This window comes from Microchirus variegatus (assembly GCF_963457635.1).
Source record: "Microchirus variegatus genome assembly, chromosome: 3".
NCBI classification, from domain to species: Eukaryota; Metazoa; Chordata; class Actinopteri; order Pleuronectiformes; family Soleidae; genus Microchirus; species Microchirus variegatus.
Window position 1 is genome coordinate 710,739 of NC_139804.1, and position 23,983 is coordinate 734,721.

Sequence of the window (23,983 nt, forward strand, 5' to 3'; positions counted from 1 at the left end):
AGTGTCTCGATGACTGTTCTGCTGGTGTTCTTCACTCAGCTGTTGTTCAGTGATTCCATGCCTCCGCGAGTCATCAACCGTGCCAGCCGTGTCAACCCTCCGCTGCCCATCACGATCGAGAAGCTGCGGCCGCTGTTGGAGGAGCGTGAGAGCGTGGGCAGCAGGAGGAGCTCCATCAGTTTCACAGCTCTCTCTGAGGAGTCGCTGCAGGCAGCCGTTTTCCTCGCCAAGAGAGACGTGAGACGTAGACACCAGGAGTCTCTGACCAGATCGCCCGCTAAACCCTCTGGAGACGCCTCTGTGTCTGAAACGAGTGATGCAGAGCTGCTGGAGGTCAGTAACACGTCATATCCAGGGAGTTATCGCCTGTTTTTTAAGTCTCTGACCAGGTTTTTCTCTGCAGGAGCTCGCAGCCACTCCGAGCAAAGCAACGTTAAAGACCTCCAGTCCCAAAGAGAAAACATCCCGTCCTGCAAATCAAGCACCGCAGAGGCGTCCCCTTCATCCAACGCCAAGGTTCGGCCAGTCACCTCCGAGCAGAGACTCTGGTCCTTGTCCACTGGACAGAGAGCACCAGACTCATCTGAACCAGGAAATCTACAAACTCCAGTTTGAGCTGCAGCGTTATATTCACAAAGTGGAAGAGATGACCAGCAGAGGTGAGTTTTATGCGTTCATGCTGCAGTGTATTTCACGTGTTAATTGTTTGTGAAGAGAAACATGATTTATTTGAAAAACTAAGCAAAATTATCAGATCCAAGTGGGTTAAACACAGGGTTAAAGTCTTAAAATGTCTTAAATCCAGTCATTTGAATTTAAGGCCTTAAAGCGGACCTAGAAGTTCCTATTAACGCTGTTTTTTTGGTGTGTATCTGCGTCATTACCTTGTTTAAGAAGCCCTGAAGGTTCGAAACAAACAGTTCAGTCACTGCTGAGAACGCTGTGTTTATTGTAATCTCAGGCTCAGCGAGTTCTCTGAAAAAACCCGGTCCGGTTACGTAAACAGCGGTTCTACTGAACAACCGATCCTCCTGCTCCGGGCACTAGTCCGGGCACATCCGGTTGCGTACATTGAACCGCAGAAGAAGAATAACGTCCGTTGTGGAGGTGTTTCACGAGCGACAGTGTCTTCTGACTCTGGGTCTGACTCCGGGTCAAAGGTCGTCAAAGGGACTGAGGCGGGGAGTCGTGAAGAAGCTATTTTTAAACACTGTTAAAACAATGTTTTGATAATGAGGAGCAGTGCATCCACCGTTCCAGAGGGGGGAGCTGCGCTCCTGAGAGCGGGTGTGCTGAATAGTACTGGCCAATCACAAGACTCTGTCTTCTGGGGGTCAGAGTTCACTCTGAAACATCGCGGCTCAGGAACAGCGTCAGAAAAGAGGATTTCAATTGGCTCGTTTACAGCAACTAGGAGGTTTTTGAGCATAAAAACAAGTTAATATATGTAAATAAACCTCCATAACTAACATATATGTGCAACAGGACCACTCTATGCGACCTTTAAAATGTCTTAAATTCTCCCAAAATCTCTTAAAAGCTCTTAAATACTATTTTGAAAATCTATTAACGTTACTTTTATTTAAAACATGCATAAACTTCAGTCTCGCGTTGCAATTCTATTTTTGAGGATGTGATAACAACAATAACTACAACACGGAACTAAAGTAGGTCACCTGTGCTGCCCCGTGAGAATGTATCGAGCACCACTAGCTAGTGTGCTGTGTGCGCGCCGCGGTGTGTTACAGCTTAGCTTAGCAGCGGAGAAAACTTAATGAAAACCCACACCTAATTTTCCTTATTGTCTTTTGTACTTTTTTGCCAGTATGGATTTGAAATGGGTCTTAAATTTTATTCATTATGGTCTTAAAAAAGTCTTAAAAAGTCTTAAATATGATTGAATTGAAACCTGCAGAGACTCTGTAAACAGGTCTGACGTCACCCACAAAAATCCTACCCCACAGATTTGCATTTTGGCGAGCACAAATGTCAATCATCGGACTTTACCAGCTGTCAATCACACTGCTGTCCACTCATACAGTTTGTGTCCTTATTTTATTGTCTATTCATTTACTCATGAATAAACAAACAAACAAACAAACAAACAGCAGAGAGGACAGGGCAGGGGTTGTCAGATAGAAAGCAGCGGCGCCCTCGTGTGGCCTGTGCAGTGCAGACACAGTGATTTACAAGACGATGGCGAACGAAGAGATAAATAAAAATGAAGAAAAAAGAAAAACTCAGACCTGAAGGCGTTATTTTAAAATCAGTGGCCAGAATGTCCTGACATCGGTCAATAATTCTTTTTTTTTTTTTTTGCTGGACTTTGATCGTTTCTCACTCTCTTTCTTTCTTTTAAATAACAGTTGTGGAAATGGACGAGCTGCTCGATCCACAAGAAGAAAAGAAGTTGGAGTTGCGACGAGAAAAGCAGACGGCTCGTTCTGCACGAATGATCTACGTTCTCCAGCAACAGGTGTTTAAACCTCAGGCTTTAATTCAGAGTGACTTTATTGTGTAAAGCACTTTTCATACAAATCAGTGCAAAACCATAGAGTATTGTATGATCTGTAGTGTGTATAAACACTGTCCTGTGGGCTTGTCATTGAAAAGGTGAAAGAGATACAAGAAGAGATGGAGAAGCTAAGAGGAAAACCATGGAAGACAAAAAAGGTCAGCCTTTAGCGGCAGCTCTGACTCTGCTCTACGCTTAGTTTGTTAAACTTCTATGACAGGATTTAAAAAGGTAAATGTGTGTCTCAGTCCACTGCAGTGAACAGACTGGCAGCCGCTCACCGCGGGACACTGCGAGTCCTTCAGGATCTGATCCAGCAGCTCTCAGACCCGTCCCTCAGGAAGATGCCTCCTCACCACAAAGACCTGAACCAGCTGATTCAGCAGCTCTGTCTGTGCTCAGCGAACGTGGACGCGGCCGAAGGCTCGTCCCTGCCCGAGACCACCCTCACCGTCCTGCAGAAGCTACAGGTAATCTGACGTCAAAGCAGTAGTTAAAACTGTAAAACTATGTGACATATACATACATATGTTCATGTCCACTAGGGCTGTAACGATGTGCGTATCGAAATCGCGATACTCAGAGCCACGAACCTTTGTCGCGATGTGAGAAAACAAATGGCGAAACGCTCTTTCTAACTCCCAGAAATTTTTCCAGTCAGCCACATGATATGAGCTGTTAGTGCGACCAAACTTATTTTTATTAGGGTGTCAAATTATCGCGTTAATTATGATTAATTAATTACAGTCATCATTAACGCGTTAAATTTTTTTAGGTTTTTGACGACCTGTTTTGTGTATTTACTCAGAATCCTGTCTATAAGTGCAGTGCAGTGTTGATGCAGGTATGTTATGGTTATAAGGGAGGACAGAGGTGTCAACCCTGCGGCCCGCGGGCCACATGTGGCCCTCTGATAAAGTCCACGTTATTTCTGTACGATTTCTTTAGTCAAGGATTCATTTTGCTTCTTAAATAGATTTTCATTGTGAACTAGATGTTCGTTCCACATCAAAACCGACGATGGAATATCGTGATATGATTTGAATCGTTGCTTTTTCCCCCAAAAAAGTTGGACTTGCCCGACCCCTCCTGACCTTTGACCCCTCCTGAACAGACTGGAGGTCATTTGAGTTTGAGACCCCTGCTCTAGGATTAATTTTGTTGGCAATAAGAGCAGGACTGAAAGGTTTTGGCTTCTGGTACATTTTTACTTACTCAGTCCACCGTGTGTGTCTTATCTTACACATTACACTTACTTTAAAGATGAATCAGGCGATTAGAAAATGAAGAATCAACCACCACCAATCAAGAACTTAAAGGTTTAAAAGTAAAAAGTCGACCTCTAATCCCGACATTATTGACGCCGCTGTATTTGTGTTTTACATTATGTGTTTAATATTATTTTGAATCAAATCTAATCTGTAATCTGTAAAGTTCTTCTTCTTCTCCTTCTTAGACCCTGGGTTCTGTTCTGCGTAAACAAGAGTCTCGTGAACAGGCCCAAACGTGTCCTCCTCCACACAGGAAGTCTCCTCATCGCAGCGTGTCGCCCACTAGTGTCCTCAAGGGTCACAGCAGCGCCGCTAATGTTCGAGGACCTCGAAAGCCTGCAAATCCCAGGAGAGGCGTCCGTGGTGAGTGGACCAGTGAGCAGCTCTTTAAAAACAAGTGCTGCGCTTCTCTTTGGCCGCTTCTATTTTCGAGTCTTTTGTGAACTTCATGTCCATTTGTGGACGTGGCCTGAACTGTGCGCGGCTGCTTTTTGATGACACTCGCGCTAAATCACACCTGCTGTGTGCTCTGTGGCCTCCCGCTGCGTTTAAACGGCTGCTCTCAGGCTGAAATCTGATAAAGAACAAGTGATAAAAAAAAACAACACACACACAGGAAGTGAAATGTCTCCCGCTGTGTGACCTCCCGCTGGCTGTGATTGGCCTGAGAGGCGTCCTCCTGTGGAAGAGCTGACACAAACACCCTGGAGGAGCTCACGTCACCGTGGTAACGGCCGTCCTTTGTTGTATGTGCTCGTGTCCTGGAGCCTCTTATGATGCTCCAGTCAGCAGGGATTCAAGTGGCTAACAAGAGCGTGGGCTAATTAGAGGTGTGATGCTAATGTGCCGCGTTTGAACTCAACAGAGTCCTCGTGTTTAATTAGAGCGAAATGTGTTAATGCTGCTCTTTTTTTATTTGTTGTCAACTATTTTGTATCTCATGCTTTTTTTTACTTACTTAATTAATTTATTCACACAATTACTTACATGTATGCACTGATTCACTTATCTGTCACTATTTATCTTTTTAATGTTCCTTTACCTCCTGTTTTTACTATATTTAGTATTTTAGTCTCCAGTGTTTTTCCCTCACGGGTGTTTCTTAGAAATAAAAGTGCTAAGTAGAACCATATCAGGTTCTTTGGCTTGTCCTCATAGGAGAACCTTTTTTGGTTCTAGGTAGAGGCTTTTTCCCTTTTAGAACCCTTTATTCAAGAAAGGTTTTTTTAAATTGTTCTCTGGATCAAAACGGTTCTTACTGGAACCATTAATGTTACCAAGAACCCTCGAAAAGAAGCAAATGGTTCCAGGTAGAACCTCAGCCCGTGCTGAAGGATCCTTTTGGAACCCTTATTTCTCAGTGTAGATCCAGCAGAAGTCATGACATTTCCCAGGGTCTTTTGAACCCTGCATTACTTCCACTAGCTCTCATGCACTGGACTAAGTATAATTTAGCTAAAAATGCACATCCTTCAGATTTGGATAATGGATGAACTGTGTCAGCTGAGATTAACGCAGCACCATAAATTAATCCAGACGTTGTGATTATCACGACGCTCATATACGAGGATTAAATGGAAGGTTCTGTGTGTTTCTGTGTCAGGAGGAAGGAGAACGACTTCACAGAGAACCAAACCTCAGCAGCTCATGAACAGAAGAGACGTGCTGAGGTGTGGCGTGGAGACGCTGGTCCAGCAGAGAGGACGACCTCAGACCAAGACCACGTCCAGAAGAGGGAAGGACGACCTCATCACAAAGGTCAGCTCTCACTCACAGTACGATGTCAAAATCTCTCGTGTGGATCTTTGAGCGGAACACGACACGCTTTCATTCATTCGTTCATCGTCACCAGAGGAGACTTGATTCACCTTTTCACGTTCAACGTCATAACGGCCTTGAATCTCTCGTCATCTGTTTATCCGTCGTCTGAACTGCGATTCAGAGCAGAAGAGAAGAGATTACTGTGATCGCACGGGAATCAACAACAAGCTCAGAGAAACAAAGGAAACAGCTTTGAAAAAAGAAGAAAATATTGCACTAAATAAAAAAAAAAAATATATAAAAAGATTTAAAAGTAAATGTATAAATATTGCACTAAAATGATTTAAAATATATATATATATATATATATATATATATATATATATATATATATATATATATATATATATATATATATAGCACTAAAAGGATTTAAAAAGAAATAAATATTGCACTTAAAGTATTTTTTTTAAATGAATAAATAAATATTGCACTATAAGGATTTAAAAATTCATAAATATTGCACTAAAAGGATTTAAAAAGAAATAAATATTGCCCTTAAAGTATTTTTTTTAAATGAATAAATAAATATTGCACTATAAGGATTTTAAAAATTAATATATGCACTAAAATTATATTTTTAAAAAAATATTGCACTAAAAGGATTTAAAAATAAATAAAAACATATTGCACTAAATGTATTTAAAAAATGTAATAAATATTCCACTAAAAAAAATTTTTTTTTAAATAAATATTGCACTAAAAAGGATTAAAAAACTGTGATATTTCAACTGCTCTTATTTATTAGTCTGATGGTCCAATAGGTAAGAACTGTGCCATTAATTAATTCATTTATTCATTAATTTCTGCTTGAAATAAACCCTTTCAATCAAATACTTCTTTCTTATTAGATGGAACAGTTGAAAACACGCTGTGTTGACGGTGTTTTAATTTGACCTGTGAAAACAGCTGTGATGTTGAACTTTGAACTGTAGGGGGCAGCATTACACCTCTGAGTCTGCTGCCAAAAACAAAACAGAACAAGAGTAAAAAAAAAAGTGCTTGAATTTGACCTTGTCAGAGACACGTGAACCATGAAATTGATCTTTGATAATTGGCCACTTTAAATAATTATTATTAGTTATTTATCAACCAAGCGTGCATTGTTGTTGGAGATATTGGAGAGACAGAACACTAGAGTTGTTCCTGATGTAAAGCTATATTTTCTGTATTCTTTATTTTTGCCCTGTGTGCTCACAGCGCGGCGCTCAGGCGACAGGTGCAGGTTTCCAGCAGCCGACCGTGTCGTCTCAGCTCCGAGTGAACGAACCTCCACCGAAAGAGAAGCCTGTGCCGTGGATCCCCACGTCTCCTCACTCTCCTCCTGCACAGAGGTCAGTCCTGCTGCTCTGTCTCTCGTGTGGACGCTGAGTTGAAGTGTGCATATCTATAAAAGCCTGACATGACTGTGTTTTGTCAGGACGTCTCCACAGAGACTCAGACCAGAGCCTCGGTGTCTCTTTTCTCCAGTGAAGCCCTCGGTCAACTCGTCAAAGCCCAAAGAGCTGCTGCTGAGCTCAGAGAAGGAGAAACAAGCTCAGAATGAAGCAGTCAGGTACGACCAAACCTCTCACACACACACATTCTTGTACTTGCTGCATACTGAGGACCAGGTAGAAGTGCTGACAAAGTGAGGACCAGCATTTCCACTTTATAAATCAACACAATTACACATATCTTCTTCATGAATGACATATATAAAGAACTACTGGGTGCAGTACCATAAAATGTCTGCAGGTGGAGCCCCAGAGCAAAAAGTGTGTGAAACACCAGGACTGGAAAACAGGTTTTTGTGCCAAATTGAGGACCAGATTCTCTGTTAAAAACAAAGTATAACATGTTTACAACCTGAGGAAGTGATTTCAATGAAAACAAAGTGAGGACCGGACAAAATGTCCTCACTCCGTGAAGATGACCTCACTTTGTTGGTTAAAAACCCTCACTGGTCCTCAGTATGCCGCAAGTACAAGAACACACACACACACACATTTTTGTACTTGCTGCATACTGAGTACTGGGTTGCTGACAAAGTGAGGAGCAGCATTTCCACTTTATAAATCAACACAATTACACATATCTTCTTCATGAATGACATATATAAAGAACTACTGGGTGCAGTACCATAAAATGTCTGCAGGTGGAGCCCCAGAGCAAAACGTGTGTGAAACACCAACGCTGGAAAATGGGTTTTTGTGCCAAATTGAGGACCTGTTACTCTGTTAAAAACAGAGTATAGCATGTTTACAACCTAAGGAAGTGATTCTAATGATAACAAAGTGAGGACCGGACAAAATGTCCTCACTTTGTAAAAATGACCTCACTTTGTTGCTTAAAAACCCCTCACTGGTCCTCAGTATGCCTCAAGTACAAGAACACACACACAAGGCTCCTCTGCTTCTATATTTAACACAATAAGGGAGTGCTGTTGTATGTCGTCTGATTGTGAATATTTACATATATATATTATATTTGTTTTCCCCAATATGATCTGTTTTAGTAAGTGAATAAAATGCTAAAAAAGAACATTAATGACCACAGTAATCACGTCTAACCTCTAAGTTAGACACTCACTGTCAGAGCTACAGATCGTACTCTGATTAACAACAATTCTAAAGGGAAAAATTAATCTGTGCCGGTGAGAGAGAAGTCATTTCTCTTTTTTTATGAGTGATTAATATTTTCTCTTTTCACTGATGATCTCGGCACCTGGTTAAGTATTCCACTCACATCTGTGTTTAATCAAATCTTAATGACTACAATTGTTCTTTCCACTTAATCAGCGGCAGACGGCATGACTTTAGAGACGAGGATTAAGTTTGTGTGAAATATGTTTTTGCTTTTTCTTTGATGGTCACTGGCTCGCTGCAGGAAAGCTTGGCTGGACAAGATGACGATGCAGAGGCTGAAGGATCTCAACCAGCTGAGTAGAGAAGAGGCAGAACGTATCCACAGATTAAGGTAGAGTCAAAGTATATTTTACATTTCAACCTATTCCCCACAAAACTGCACATATGAGGAGATTTGAGGACAAATTCAGGACGGACTGGGAGATTTCAGACCTGAACACGTGTGATTTAAGTGGAACTAAACCTCTGAACCATCTTTTTCAGGTTTAAACTGGTGTTTCATACATCCACCTGCAAAATAATGAGCTGTTCTATATGTCATCAACAGACCGACTACAAAATAATGAGCTGTTCTGAACATTACCAAACACACATCCAGGAGACTGCCTGCAAAATAATGAGCTGTTGTGAACTTTACCAAACAGACATCCAGGAGACTGCCTGCAAAATAATGAGCTGTTGTGAACTTTACCAAACAGACATCCAGGAGACTGCCTGCAAAATATTGAGCTATTCTGAACATTACCAAACAGACATCCAAGAGACTTCCTGCAAAATAATGAGCTGTTCTGAACGTTACCAAACAGACATCCAGGAGACTGCCTGCAAAATAATGAGCTGTTCTGAAAGTTACCAACAGACATCCAGGAGACTGTCTGCAAAATATTGAGCTATTCTGAACATTACCAAACAGACATCCAAGAGACTTCCTGCAAAATAATGAGCTGTTCTGAACATAACCAAACAGACATCCCAGACACTGCCTGCAAAATAATGAGCTTTTCTCAACATTACCAAACAGACATCTGGTAGACTGTCTGCAAAATAATGAGCTGTAATCTATACCCACTGAGAGAACGCCTGCAAAATAATTACCTATATTTCTATATCCACCAAAATACTGACTACTAAGCTGTTCTTTAAATCCAGCATCAGGTTGACTGCCAAATAATGAGCTGTTCTCTGTATCCACCAACAGATTGATTGCCATACAATCAGTTATTCTATACATTCACAGACTGCTAAATTATGAGCTATTCTATACACCCACCAAGAGACTGCCTGCAAAATAATGAGCTGTTATCTACAGCCACCAACACTTACTGACTTTTGCAGAACGACCTCTTCACAGTCACAGATTTCTGTATAAAATGAGCTGGACGTTGATCAACATCACCTCAGGCTTTATGAATAATTGGCCTTTTTCTTTGATCTTCAATCGTTAAAATGTGAACATGTTTATCATTTCTGTTTTTGGCCTGAAAATGAGCGTCTGCTGATTATTATTCATGAAACAAGTGTCTCTTCTGCAGCATGAGTGGTTAAATAAAACTCATTATAGATTAAGCTATATTTAAATCCACCGGTGTCGCTCAGAAGCTTTCCAGTACAGTTCTTAACAACACTGTCAGAGTGTAAAAATTTCATTTATTTGTGATTTAAATCGGACGTGTCGGCCTCAGACGGTCTTCTGAGACGCTCTGTGACGTGGGCGTGTTTTCATTTCACAGGTCTGAAGTGATTTCGCCAACTCAGTGGGCGAAGAGAGCCGAGCAGGAGGCCAGGGACAGGATCCAGCCTCTTCTGGACCAAGCTCAGGTAAATACAAGTACAGCCAAACATGACACACACACACACACACACTGCCAGAGTTTCCTGTGGATAGAGTGGGAGTAAAGTGGGAGACGATTGCTTTGGTCTGATCTGTAAACGTCAGCAGATTGGCCAGAACTGGATCAGCGTCTGTGTGAACAGGGTCAGCACGCCTCGTTATTCTCTCCTGAAGAAAGTTAGAATTTAATCACATTAAAGGCCCAGTGTGGAACATTCAGGAGGCTTCATTGGCAGAACATTGAGTCTGTGTCGTCGCTTCATCACACAGACAGCAGCACAGACGGCAGCACAGACAGCAGCACAGACAGCAGAGCAGCTCGCTGAGGACCAGAGTGCAGACAGCGCTCAGACAGCGGCGTGGACGGCAGACGCGCGGCTGCAGCAGACTCCTCCCACTCTGGAGACCATGCTGCTTCGTATGGAGCAGATACAGGTGAGAGACACACACACACACACACACACACACACACACACACACATTCACTAACTAAAGGTCACTGTGCAGCCACAAAGGTCACCAGAGAAGGCTTTGGTATTTACGGTGAGCTGTTATGACAGCGGCGAGTTTGGTGTTTGTTGTTCAGTATTGACAGGTGGGAAATGTGTTTATAAAACCTGTGTGTGTGTGTGTGTGTGTTTGTGTGTGTGCAGAAGGATCAGGAGGAAGTGAGGAGACGTTTTGCTTCCATCACATACTCGGACCCTCTTTACTGGGACCAACGAGGAAGAGGAAGAGGAGGTAAAATGACTTTCAAACACTTTATCACCTGTGTTTTACAGCAGCACTGATACAGTGCCACGTCTGATGCTGCCCCTGTGAACTCGTATTTCAGGGTGTCGTACAGGTGCTTGGAACCCTTGAAAAGATCTCCTTCATACAAAAAGCTTCTTAAAGTGATAGTTCTGAATTTTGGACATAAGACCTATTTTCAAACTCAGCCGGTGTGATGGAGACGTCTGGAGACGTTTTCAAGAAATTTCATTCAGTTCTTCTAGTTGCCGAGTTCGCTGATGCTATGGCTAGCGCAAGTCAATGATACAAGTTAGCATGGCATTAAAAACACTCATGCCGACTCCACAGTGCACCAGAGGCAAATCAATTGTAACGGCAGACTATCGATGTACATATCTGTGTTGATAGAAAGTTTGAAATAAAACCAACCTTGCATTTTGAAGGATTTATGTCTCAGCAGCAGCAGCAGCGCGTCATACTTCCGGCAGTGGCGGACTGATTCCGCTGCTGCCGGAAGTATAGTGCTGAGAAAGTAGTCCCTCAAAAATTCATGTGGTGTGACGTTAGTTTTGTTTCAAATATTATTCTATCAACACAGATATGTACATCTATAGTCTGCCGTAACAATCGATTTGCCTCCGGTGCACTGTGGAGTCAGTATGAGTGTTTTTAATGATATGCTAACTTGTATCATTGACTTGCGCTAGCCATAGCATCAGAGAACTCGGCAACTAGAAGAACTGAATGAAATTTCTTGAAAACGTCTCCAGACGTCTCCATCACACCGGCTGAGTTGGAAAATAGGTCTTATGTCCAAAATTCAGAACTATCCCTTTAACTCGATAATTAGCATTTTAGGTGGAGGAATTGTTTATTGCAAAATTCCATGTCTTTCAATGTCCCAGAAAGAGTGAAATAATGTATATATACATATCAGTTTACCACAGCTGCACGGTGTAGGAAAAACCATCATCTCCTGTAGATGGAGACATTGTCACGGCTGATAAGATCACTTGTCATTCTGAATGTGTACTCTTCCTTTTTTATTCCATCTGTCTGTCCATCTGTCCTCCACACACACACACACACACACACACACACACACACACACACACTCTTTCTGATCTTCTCAGCAGTCCAGCATGTGAGCTCCTCACCAGCGTCTCCTCAGCCCATCAGACTGACCAGACCTGAGCTGAAGCACAGCTCTGCAGCTGAGATTGTCCTGGAGGAGCCGGTGGACACTGGGTGGGTCACTTTGTCTTTTTTATCTCCTCTGAAGACCGAAGACTGTCCTTCACGGTGGTCTTCACAATAGAAACCAAAGTCAGGGTTTGATGTTTGCAGCTCGACTCTTTCCTCTCAAACACCCGTAGAATGTTCCGACGTCTCGTTTGTCTGCGATCGGTTTCATCTTCAAAATCTCTCCCTCCAATTTACAATTCTATCAACAACTTGATCACATCCATTCACGACCATCACAAAGTCAATAATCAGCAGGGCCGTAATCAACCAAAGAAACTCCTGGTCGACTAAAGCCCTGAAATTAAGACTAAAAAAATGTCAGGGCTTTGCGGGCGCAGCTCTTATAATTTGAAAAGATCCACACCCGCAAAGCACCAGTGAGGCTGGAGTTCAACACATTCTGACGGCTCTGACGTTCATCTGCGCAATACCATAGCCTGTGATATCCGAAAATAATGTACTATGTCAACTAGTAATATCAGCACAATAACACAATAAGTGTTGAGGAATAAGAGCGAGACTGAACACAGGAGCTCAGCTTCACGGCTGAGACACAAATAGACGTTTGTGGAGCAAAGAAACAAAGAAAATATTCACGTTTAAGAAGCTGAAACAATCAGAAATCTGGTTTGAATCATGAAAAAAGCTTCAAATTGATTATCGTTACCGGACGATTTAGTAATCGATGAATTGTTTCAGCTCTAAAACACAGTTGCACACACAATCCAAACCGCGCAGAATCTATTTATATATGTTTTTACACACATTTAATGTACCAAAACATTGCGGTTTACGCCCCCAAACCGAACCATGTCTTGTGTATTGAACAGTTAGTATTTACTGTCCCTGATGAAGAAGCTGAGTCGTGCTTCATCAGTAGAACACTTGTATAATGTCTTCCCTGAAAAACCACAGGAGGTCATTTACTCATGACCTTAACAACCACACGTCTAGCCTCACTTCATATTCTCACTTCCTGTTTTTCCTTCTGCGTTCCTTCCACCGCTGTCCTGGAATCACTTGTTCTTTAGCCGTTATTCTCTGGTCCTTTGGTCCGACACCACTCAGCCGGTGGTTACTGTTCCCAGGGCCGAGTCTATTTCTGACTCTGGCGTCAGAACCTCCACAGAGAGGAGAGTCTTTGGCTGCAGCTGCTTTACTGCTTCACTTAATGAGGAGCGTGGAAGGAGGACCAATCAGAGTGGACGACAGCAGGAAGCTGCTCCTGACGCACTCACGCGGTGTCCATTAGCAAATTAAAATCACTCGCCTCAGGTCCTCTCACTTCCCCTGTGGTGGCCAAACTTACATCATCTTAATATTGGCAGCGATTTTCTGCTCTGACACTTTGTGAATCAAAGGAGTTTAAAAACAGACGCGTTTATCCTTAAAGTCCCTGTTGATAGCAACTCTTTACACTCTTTATTATGTTAGGAAAGAGTGACTGAAAACATGGGGAAAAAGGAGCAACAGTAACGTCAGGGTTTCGTCTAAAAATATGACACATCGATCGTAACTCCTCCTCCTCCATCACTGTGAGCACATGAGACGTCTTTGTCCTGAAAATGATGTAAAAACACAGAGAATAATTCATCCTAAAGATGGAGAAATAAACTGCTGTGAGGCTGCAGTACCACTGAGAAACACAGAGGGAGACAGAGAGCAGGACTGCAGTCATTTTGATATGATTAAATTAAATAAACACTTAAATTTGTCACGGTGGTTCGTTACCAAAGAGATATTTTTATCACTTTTCTGGAACTTTAATCCAAATGAATTAGCTTCTCAAAATAGTCCATCTTTTAATGTTTTATTTAATATAAAAAAAAAAATCATTTTAAATTGGTCTTAATTCATGTAGCAGCACCTTTCAAAATAAAGTTAAATGGCGATGTGCAAGAATTTAAAAAGAGACACTGAGAGGGAAAGAAGTGGCAAAATATGAACATCATTAATGGTACGTCCCATTTCCATTTGCTCCAAGTCATTCTAACACAATCATCTTGGTTTGTGGACAAAAACACAAACACAAACAAGTGAATCCATGATGAAAACACTCTACAGTCCACAACAACAACATTTGCTCACACTAACATCGCAGCAACATGTACAGAGATACAGATTTAACACATTTACTGTGAAACAAATGAGACAGAAATGAAATTTGAGTATTTTTTTTTACGACGGTTTCTACCAACTTCCGACGTTCCAGTTTAAACTTGCAACTAGAACTGGACCGCAGCATAATTATTCATGTTGATACAGTAATGTGTGGAACTGTTGAATAATCTGTTTAAGTCTGAGTTTTGAGCAAATGTTGATGTACATGTGTATGTGCTGTGTAAGTGGGCGCATCGATGGTGTTTGTTGATAAAGTGAGCATCAGGGACAGTGAGAGAGAGAGAGAGCGAGAGAGTGGGAGGCTTCACTGTCTGACTGTCTGACTCACACACACACACACACACACACACACACACACACACACACACACACACACACTCGGTTTCCCACCACATGCTATAAAAAGACAGATTGGTAAAGAAGAGCACAAACTTTGTTTCTATTCACGACACGCTTACGTATTTAAATAAACGTTGTCATGATATAATGTTGCTATAATTACTGAAGACGACCTAAATTAAACAGATTATTCCCTTTATGGAAACTATGGAGGATTTTTGTGGATTTAGATTTGGAAACATTTTTATTTTTATATATTACACGTTTTCTTCTCATTAATGGTCTTAGATTAGATTTTGGATATCGTCATATCATGATAAAGTAACTGTGATGACGGCTCATTATTTTGTCGTCAGTCTGTTGGGGGATATGTAAAATAGCTCATTATTTGGCAGTCACTGTTGGTGGATATAGCGAACAGGTCATTATTTGGCAGTCACTCTTTTGGTGGATAAAGCGAACAGGTCATTATTTGGCAGTCCCTCTGTTGGTGGATATAGAGAACAGCTCATTATTTAGCAGTCCCTCTGTTGGTGGATATAGAGAACAGCTCATTATTTAGCAGTCACTCTGTTGGTGGATATAGTGAACAGCTCATTTTGCAGTCAATCTGCTGATGGATATATAGAATCATGCATTATTTGGTAGTATGTCTATCCGTGGGTAAAGAGAACCGCTCATTATTTGGCAGTCACTCTGTTGGTGGATGGAGACAACAGCTCATTATTTGGCAGTCACTCTGTTGGTGGATATAGAGAACAGCTCATTATTTTGCAGTCACTCTGCTGGTGGGTATATAGAATTGCAAATTATTTGGTTGTATGTCTGTCCGTGAGTAAAGAGATCAGCTCATTATTTGGCAGTCACTCTGTTGGTGGATGTAGACAACAGCTCATTATTTGACAGTCACTCTGTTGGTGGATCTAGAGAGAACAGCTCATTATTTGGCAGTGTCAAACACACCAGTCTTTAGAGGAGGTAAAAGCAGCTGGTCTTGTAGTGTTGTGTTTGTGTTGCTGTGTTAATCCTCGGCTCATTGTGTGTGTTGTTTCTGTGCTGATTAGTTGTTTACGACCTACATTCTCCAGCCCACAGAGACACATCAGTCTGTGTCATCAGGAGAGCACACACACACACACACACACACACACACACACACACACCTACACGTGAAAACACACTGGATGAAAACAGTGCGACAGTGCAACAAATTACAGAGGCAGATATTTGTCCTATAAATAAAGTAGCTGTGGTTTTGTTGCCTGCAGCTGTTCATGCTGTTGTTTCCTCTGTCTGCACATCCTTTGTTATGGTGCCTTTAAAAAAAAACAACACAACACGTGTATTTGTGCTGCTGTTGTTGTTGTACGTGATTATCGTGGTCTGTCCTGTTTCCAAAACATCCTCGAGTCATTATCGTCGCAGCTCGTGTCAAACCAGCTCCGACACAAAAGAGCGACAGATTTCAATCTGTGGACAAACTCAGCTGCAGATATGATTTATGTTTCCATGGTGAGGAGGCCAAACACAGAGGCCCCCCCCCCCCCACAGAGTGGGTTGGTGGATTTATAGAACGACTCACTATTTGGCAGTCAGTTTGTTTGTGAATGTGTAAAACGGCTCACTATTTGGCAGTCAGTCTGTTTGTGACTGTTTAAAACAGCTCACTATTTGGCAGTCAGTTTGTGGATGTTTAAACAGTTCACGATTTGGCAGTCAGTTTGTGACTGTTTACAACGGCTCACTATTTGGCAGTCAGTTTGTGACTCTTTAAAACGGCTCACTTTTTGGCAGTCAGCTTGTTTGTGACTGTTTTAAACAGCTCACTATTTGGCAGTCAGTTTGTAACTGTTTAAATGAGCATGGATTAAGTTTCCCCTCTTCACTTCATGCAGAATGAACCATAGATGTTTCTTATTGTGATATTTAAAGCGTGTAGAATGGTTCCGCGTGAACACGACAGGTTAAAGTGTTTCATGAAGGATTTTGTGGCAGCAGTTTTATCACATATTTAGTTCTCCACAGATAAAAATGCAAGATTATTGTTGCCCTCTGAGAGCGTCCTTTTGTTGTGAAATGTCAGAAATGAAAGGTTTGTGCAGAGGAAAGATGGCCTCTGTGTGTTTGTGCAGGTGCTATTCTACATATAAATAGGTAATTACCACAATGCTTTGTTGTTGCCGTGGTGGCATTTGCCCTGCGCTGGCCATCAGAGAGTCAATCGACCCACTTTGAACTGGCAGCAGAGAGGACTGTGCTGGTACGGTGATATTTATGGAAACCCCACGGTTTTGCCGCTGCCACAGTCCAAACACAGACGAGTTCAGCCGAGGCCGGGGAGCACAATAAGAGCGGCTCTCGGGGAAGTGGTGCGACACTAAATATAGCACCGACGGCGCGACTGCATGAGCCGGGCTGATTTCTCTGGGCCACAGAGGATTGTAAATCCTGACCACGGCAGGTTCCAGCTGAGCCCCGAATCAATCTGAGCAAAGGGCCGACGTGAGCAGTGCTCCGAGACCTCTTCTTCTAAATTCATATTTCAATAGCCGGCACAGCGCTGCACTCTGTTCAAGCTCCTTAATCAATGAACAGCTTTCTTTGCCTCTTGTCCACGGCTGTAGCCTCAGTGGCACTTTAGCCTCCTCACACTGTGCTGCTGAAGTCACCTGAACAATGAATAACAAATGATAAACAAAGCAATTCTATCTATCTATCTATCTATCTATCTATCTATCTGTCTGTCTGTCTGTCTGTCTGTCTGTCTGTCTGTCTGTCTGTCTGTCTGTCTGTCTGTCTGTCTGTTTGTCTATCTATCTATCTATCTATCTATCTATCTATCTATCTATCTATCTATCTATCTATCTATCTGTCTAATTATCTATCAGCAAATTAGCATCTATCTGTCTTACTATCTGTCTGTATATCTATCTATCTGTTAGCAAATTAGTATTTATCTATCTATCTATCAGCCAATTAGCATCTGTCTAAATATCCATATTTCTGTCTATCTATTAGCAAATTAGCATCTAACTGTCTAATTCTATCTATCTATCTATCTATCTATCTATCTATCTATCTATCTATCTATCTATCTATCTATCTATCTATCTATCTATCTATCTATTTACGTTATCTATCTATCTCTCTATCTATTTACGTTATCTATATCTATTTACGTTATCTATCTATCTATCTATTTACGTTATCTATATCTATTTACGTTATCTATCTATCTATCTATTTACGTTATCTATCTATCTATCTATCTATCTATCTATCTATCTATCTATCTATCTATCTATTTACATTATCTATCTATCTATCTATCTATCTATCTATCTATCTATCTATCTATTTACGTTATCTATCTATCTATCTATCTATTTACGTTATCTATCTATCTATCTATCTATATATCTATCTATTTACGTTATCTATCTATCTATCTATCTATCTATCTATCTATCTATCTATCTATCTATTTACGTTATCTATCTATCTATTTACGTTATCTATCTATCTATCTATCTATCTATTTACGTTATCTATCTATCTATCTATCTATCTATCTATTTACGTTATCTATCTATCTATTTACGTTATCTATCTATCTATCTATCTATCTATCTATTTACATTATCTATCTATCTATCTATCTATCTATCTATCTATCTATCTATCTATCTATCTATCTATCTATTTACGTTATCTATCTATCTATCTATTTACGTTATCTATCTATCTATCTATCTATCTATCTATCTATCTATCTATCTATCTATCTATCTATCTATCTATCTATCTATTTACGTTATCTATCTATCTATTTACGTTATCTATCTATCTATCTATCTATCTATCTATCTATCTATCTATTTACGTTATCTATCTATCTATCTATCTATCTATCTATCTATCTATCTATCTATCTATCTATCTAATTATTTACGTTATCTATCTATCGATCTATCTATCTATCTATCTATCTATCTATCTATCTATCTATCTATCTATCTATCTATCTATCTATCTATTTACGTTGTCTATCTATCTATCTATCTATCTATCTATCTATCTATCTATCTATCTATCTATCTATCTATCTATCTATCTATCTATTAGCAAATTAGCATTTATCCGTCCTATCTAGCAAACTAGCATCTACCTATCAATGCTAACAAACTAGCACATACCTAACCATGCTAACAAATTATCATCTAACTGTCTATTTATCTGTACTAGCTAGCAAACTATCTGTCAATGCTAGCTAGCAACGACTCTCCTAAAGTTTATGGAGCAAATGTTTGAATATGTTGGTGAATATTTTGATGTTTGTCTCTTAATCCTCCGTCTAAACTGAAGTGTTTGTGTCGTCAACAGTTTTGAGTTCAGTCAGACTGAAGAACCTCATCATCATCATCATCATCATCCTCAGAGAAACACTGCAGTGTTTCCAGTGCAGACAAACACACACACCGTCTTATCAGTGCCAGGAAGCATGCTGGGAAATATCCTCAAGTACAGACGCGAGTACGACGCCTACCTGCACGTGGTCGCTCACGAGGACGTCGGCAGCTTCAACCCCTGGACCACAGCTAACAGGTGAAGACACGTTTATACTTTATCACCTTCTACGTTAGTTTGTTCATCTGTCGCTTCTTCAATGTGAACACTTTCTAGTTTCTGTCATTTTTCAGCTTCTTAAAGGTACAATGTGTAGTATTTATGGGTTTATATAACCCAAAATCCACTTTTTTATACATATTATGTGCTCCTGCATTGTCTAGTCGCTGTATAATAGTTTTTGTTTCATTTTCATAGTGTTTCAAAAAGTCATGTAAAATAACATGGTCGCGGGCCGCGGTTGCATAGCCACTGTTAAGCCCAATTTATACTCCTGCGTAAAGTGCTCTGCGTAGCTACGCAGAGTCCTCTGCGTCGACGCAGAACCTGTCGAAGAGCCTCTGCGTCGTCTCCGGGTGCACGGAATATTTTTTAAGTGTCCGTCACTCCGTCAAGGGACTACGGAGACGGCAAGAGCTGCGATTGGTCCTCAGGACAGGCCGAGCTAAGCTGCTCTGTGCCGGCTCTCAGTGCGCTCCGGGCGTCCTGACAGAGGCGGAGCTGATCCCCGCCGATAACGCCGCTGCCGAACTATAAATACGTCATATCTTAACACACACAGCACATGTTTAGACTCTAAATGGCCAATTTCTCGCCTCAAATTATCTTAAAACTGCGTTCCGTGACACAGAAAAGTGAGAAACGGCCACTGTTTCAACAACAACAGTCTTTCTCTCTCTTTCTTTCTCGGACGCCATTGCTCACTGTAGCCAGAAGCACAACAACCTTGCGCAGCGACCCCTACTGATCGGGCGGGAAATTGCAGCGAGTGTCCGTCACCACGACGCAGAAGTATAAATGCTCGAGGCGTCTCCGTGGTGACGCAGACGGATAACGCATACGCAGTCGGAGAAGTATAATGTGGCCTTTAGCAGAGAGACGCCATGTTTCTACAGGAGCCTGTAAGGACAAACGCGAGAGAACAAATCAAGCGTCTCTTTACTTGTAGCTGAAGTCCCGCCTCCTCTCTCTCCGCTTCATCTGCTACGGCCGCGGTAGCTCCGCCCTCTCCCTCGCCTCACGAACCTCATCTGCTGACACGGAGAAAGACGACGAGGACGACATTTGACCTGCTGAGGACACCGTATCGCTCAGGGAAGGGAGGGGGTGAGCAGAGCTGCAGGTCTTTGTTGTAAATGTCAGCCTCTCCTCTAGATGGCACTATAAACTACTTATTTCCCCTTTAAAGATCCATATTTTCTGGCTCAAGACTTTCTGGTTTCTGCCGACTCATGTTTTATTTCTGCTGTCTCATGTTTTCGTCTCATGTCGTCACAGTCTGGCTAAAGAGTTTTCTTGTTTCTGCTGACTCGTGTTTACCTCTCATTTTGTCATAGTCTGGCTGAAGACTCTCTGGTTTCTGCTGACTCATGTTTTATTTCTGTTAACTCATGTTTTCCTCTCATGTGGTCACAGTCTGGCTGAAGACTTTCTGGTTTCTGCTGACTCATGTTTTATTTCTGTTAACTCATGTTTTATTTCTGCTGACTCATGTTTACCTCTCATGTGGTCACAGTCTGGCTGAAGACTTCCTCCGCGAGGCTCTGGACGACGTCGCCGCAGAGTTCCAGGACGTGGTGGAGGATTACGCCGAGGCCGTCTTCACCTCAGAGTTCCTCCAGCCGACGCCGTCACGTCCTCCTGCTGCGGCTGCTGTGGTCAGCCACTAGGGGTCCAAGTGCAGACACTTTATTATAACATAGAGTGGTCCTGTTGCACATATATGTTAGTTATGGAGGTCTACTTACATACATTAACTTGTTTTTATGCTCAAAAACCTCCTAGTTGCTGTAAACGAGCCGATAGAAATCCTCTTTTCTGACGGTGTTTTTCTGCTGCGAGATTTCAGAGTGAACTCTCACCCCCAGAAGACAGAGTCTTGTGATTGGCCAGTACTATCCAGCACATCCGTTCTCAGAAGCGCAGCGCCCCCCTCTGGAACGGTGGATGCACTGCTCCTCATTATCAAAACATTGTTTTAACAGTGTTTAAAAACAGCTTCTTCACGACTCCCCGCCTCAGTCCCTTTGACGACCTTTGACCCAGAGTCAGACCCAGAGTCAGAAGACACTGTCGCTCATGAAACACCTCCACAACGGACGTTATTCTTCTTCTGTGGTTCAATGTACGCAACCGGATGTGCCCGGACTAGTGCCCGGAGCAGGAGGATCTGCTGTTCAGGAGAACCGCTGTTTACGTAACCGGACCAGGTTTTTTCAGAGATCTCGCTGAGCCTGAGATTACAATAAAACACAGTGTTCTCAGCAGTGACTGAACTGTTTGTTTAGAACCTTCAGGGCTTCATAAACAAGGTAATGACGCAGATACACACTAAAAAACAGCCTTAATTGGAACTTCAGGTCGAGGTCCGCTTTAATAGTTTTATTGTTGGTGGAAAATCAGGATTTTCCGACCAGGTCGATCTTTTATTTATTATTTATTTGTTTGTAGAAAACCGATCATGTGACATGAATGTGGGTTTGTTTTTTTAATGAAAGAGTTTTAAAATGACGTCAACAGATCAACGCAAACCTGACTGTAAATAATGTTGTTTGTTTGTTTTTTAAAGTTCTGTATAAATGAAGCATCAGTCACACACACACACACACACACACACTTATATATACATGTGTGTATGTGAGGTTCCTGTGGGAATATTGCTGTAGTTTAGATAAAAACCATCACCACGTCATCACTGAGGATTATCAGATTACTGCTCCGCCTCCAGCTCGCTGTTAATCCCTGAGGATTATTCACACTTTGTGTTTTCACGCTGGAATATGGAAGTAAATGACTTTCATACGCTGTGTGTGTGTGTGTGTGCGTCTGTGTGTGTGTGTGTGTGTGTGTGTGTGCGTGCGTGCGTGTGCAGAGATGGTCCTTCAGCATCACATCAGGACCTTTTTTTTAATCATGCGTTTTTATTGATGTAAATAAAAGTGTGGAAACAGAAACTCACTCACTCATTTTCATTCATTCATTCATTCATTCATTCATTCACTTTCCCACTTCAGGTTCATAAGGAGCATTAATAATAAAAGGCAATAATTTAAGTTTTAAGGAGCTTTTTCACTCAGATTTTTCCTCATTTTTAAGCTGAAGCATCTTGCGTTGACTTCATCACGAGTGACCTGCGGCCGCTGCACATCCACAGTCTTCTCACCAGCGCCCTCTATTGACAAGAGTCGGGACACAGTTTTACCTGACGAGGTTCAGCTCAGCTGACGCTAAACTGCGACGTCATCAGACTGAAGGTCACTGATTGGTCAGAGAGCGTCGTCATCGATGAGTCACAAAGTCAACGATGTCCAACTGTAGATTCAAGTTAAAAAGACTTAAAGTTCCCAAATCTTTAAGTTACAAAATCTACCTAAAGTTCTAAAATCTGCTTAAAATCTACTTAGTTACACATTCTACTTAAAATCTTCACTAACTCGAGCTCAAACTGACCTGAGCTCAGTCAATCTTCTTTTTTGACGTAGCGCTCATGACTCTTCAGTGACGACACTCTCTGACCAATCAGTGACCTGCGGACTGATGACGTCACAGTTTAGTGAAACTTCAATCTTCTGATGACTCTCTACTGCCCCCACGGTTTACGCTGGTATTGCTGCATTTTTTTTATTCTCGCACAACGACGACAAAAAATGAACGTAAAGCATGAACAAAAGTCTCTGTACGACACAACGACAACGTCCACACGTACGTGATTTTTCCGACTTTATCAATGATTTAATCGATGATTTAATCTCACTTTAATCTGTGACTTAATCTCACTTTAATCTATGACTTAATCTCACTTTAATCTATGATTTAATCTCACTTTAATCAATGACTTAATCTCACTTTAATCTATGACTTAATCTCACTTTAATTGATGATTTGATATCACTTTAATCTATGACTTAATCGACGATCTAATCTCACTTTAATCTATGATTTAAAGGTGCATTATGTAATAAATGATAAAATCCTCCTAATATGTCACAGAGACTCAGGAATAATGTTCATATAACAAACTGAACTCACCAACAACAACAGTACAGACTAAATATTTGCATTAAAAAAAATATTTTGCAGACTGCAAATCATGTTTATGTTTTGAAATCATGTTTTGGCGTCATGTGGCGCCACCTACCGCCGAGTCTCAGCTGCCGAGCAACCACGGGTTGAACCAGTTACGTAAAAAAACCAAACCTAAAAGACCTCAGTATTTTGGATTTGAATGTAGTAACTGTTTTTGGCCACATTCTTACATATGGCACCTTTAATCTCACTTTAATCTTTGATTTAATCTCACTATGACAATTGTCCAACATGTGGACATTTAAATGATATAATGACGTCATCAGGATGAAGAAGAAGAGTTTAAATACAAAGCCAGAACTCTTCTTCATCTTCTTCATCTTCTTCTTCTTCATCTTCTTCATCTTCTTCTTCTTCTTCAGTCATTGTGCAAAGTCAGGAGACACAAACAGAGGAAGAGGAAGAGGAGGAAGAGGAGGAGTGAAGCCGCGGACGCTCACCGCTGGAGGCAGTCGAGCTGCAGAACACCGGTGTGTGTGTGTGTGTGTGAGTGTGTGTGTGTGTGTGTGTGTGTGTGTGGAGGAAGCGCGTGGCTGCGGCACAGAGGACAGTGAGTGTGTGTGTGGACAGAAGACAGGGGACACACGCACGAGACACTGCATGTGTGTGTGTGTGCAGACCTGTCTCTCTCACACACACACACACGCACACACACACACAACAACAAAGTATGTTGACGGCGGCTGAAGAGGAGGCGAGTCCACGCGCCACAGAACCTGACACAGGTGACTGAGAGTGCGCGAGAGAGAGAGAGAGAGAGAGAGAG

General features: G+C 41.6%; 1 protein-coding gene across 1 annotated transcript; it reads left to right on the forward strand.

Moving 5' to 3' along the window:
* Positions 1 to 9: 9 nt before the first annotated feature.
* On the forward strand, positions 10 to 20,801 carry kiaa0753 (KIAA0753 ortholog; the record flags this gene model as incomplete). The annotated part of the gene is made up of 16 exons (XM_083886379.1): positions 10 to 333; positions 404 to 659; positions 2,367 to 2,476; positions 2,614 to 2,673; positions 2,764 to 2,985; positions 3,972 to 4,149; positions 5,390 to 5,544; positions 6,808 to 6,941; positions 7,028 to 7,162; positions 8,476 to 8,565; positions 9,965 to 10,052; positions 10,399 to 10,500; positions 10,719 to 10,806; positions 11,937 to 12,052; positions 18,971 to 19,110; positions 20,648 to 20,801. 16 exons carry the CDS (start codon positions 10 to 12, stop codon positions 20,799 to 20,801), a joined length of 2,352 nt encoding a protein of 783 aa, XP_083742505.1.
* Between the last annotated feature and the right edge of the window lie 3,182 nt (positions 20,802 to 23,983).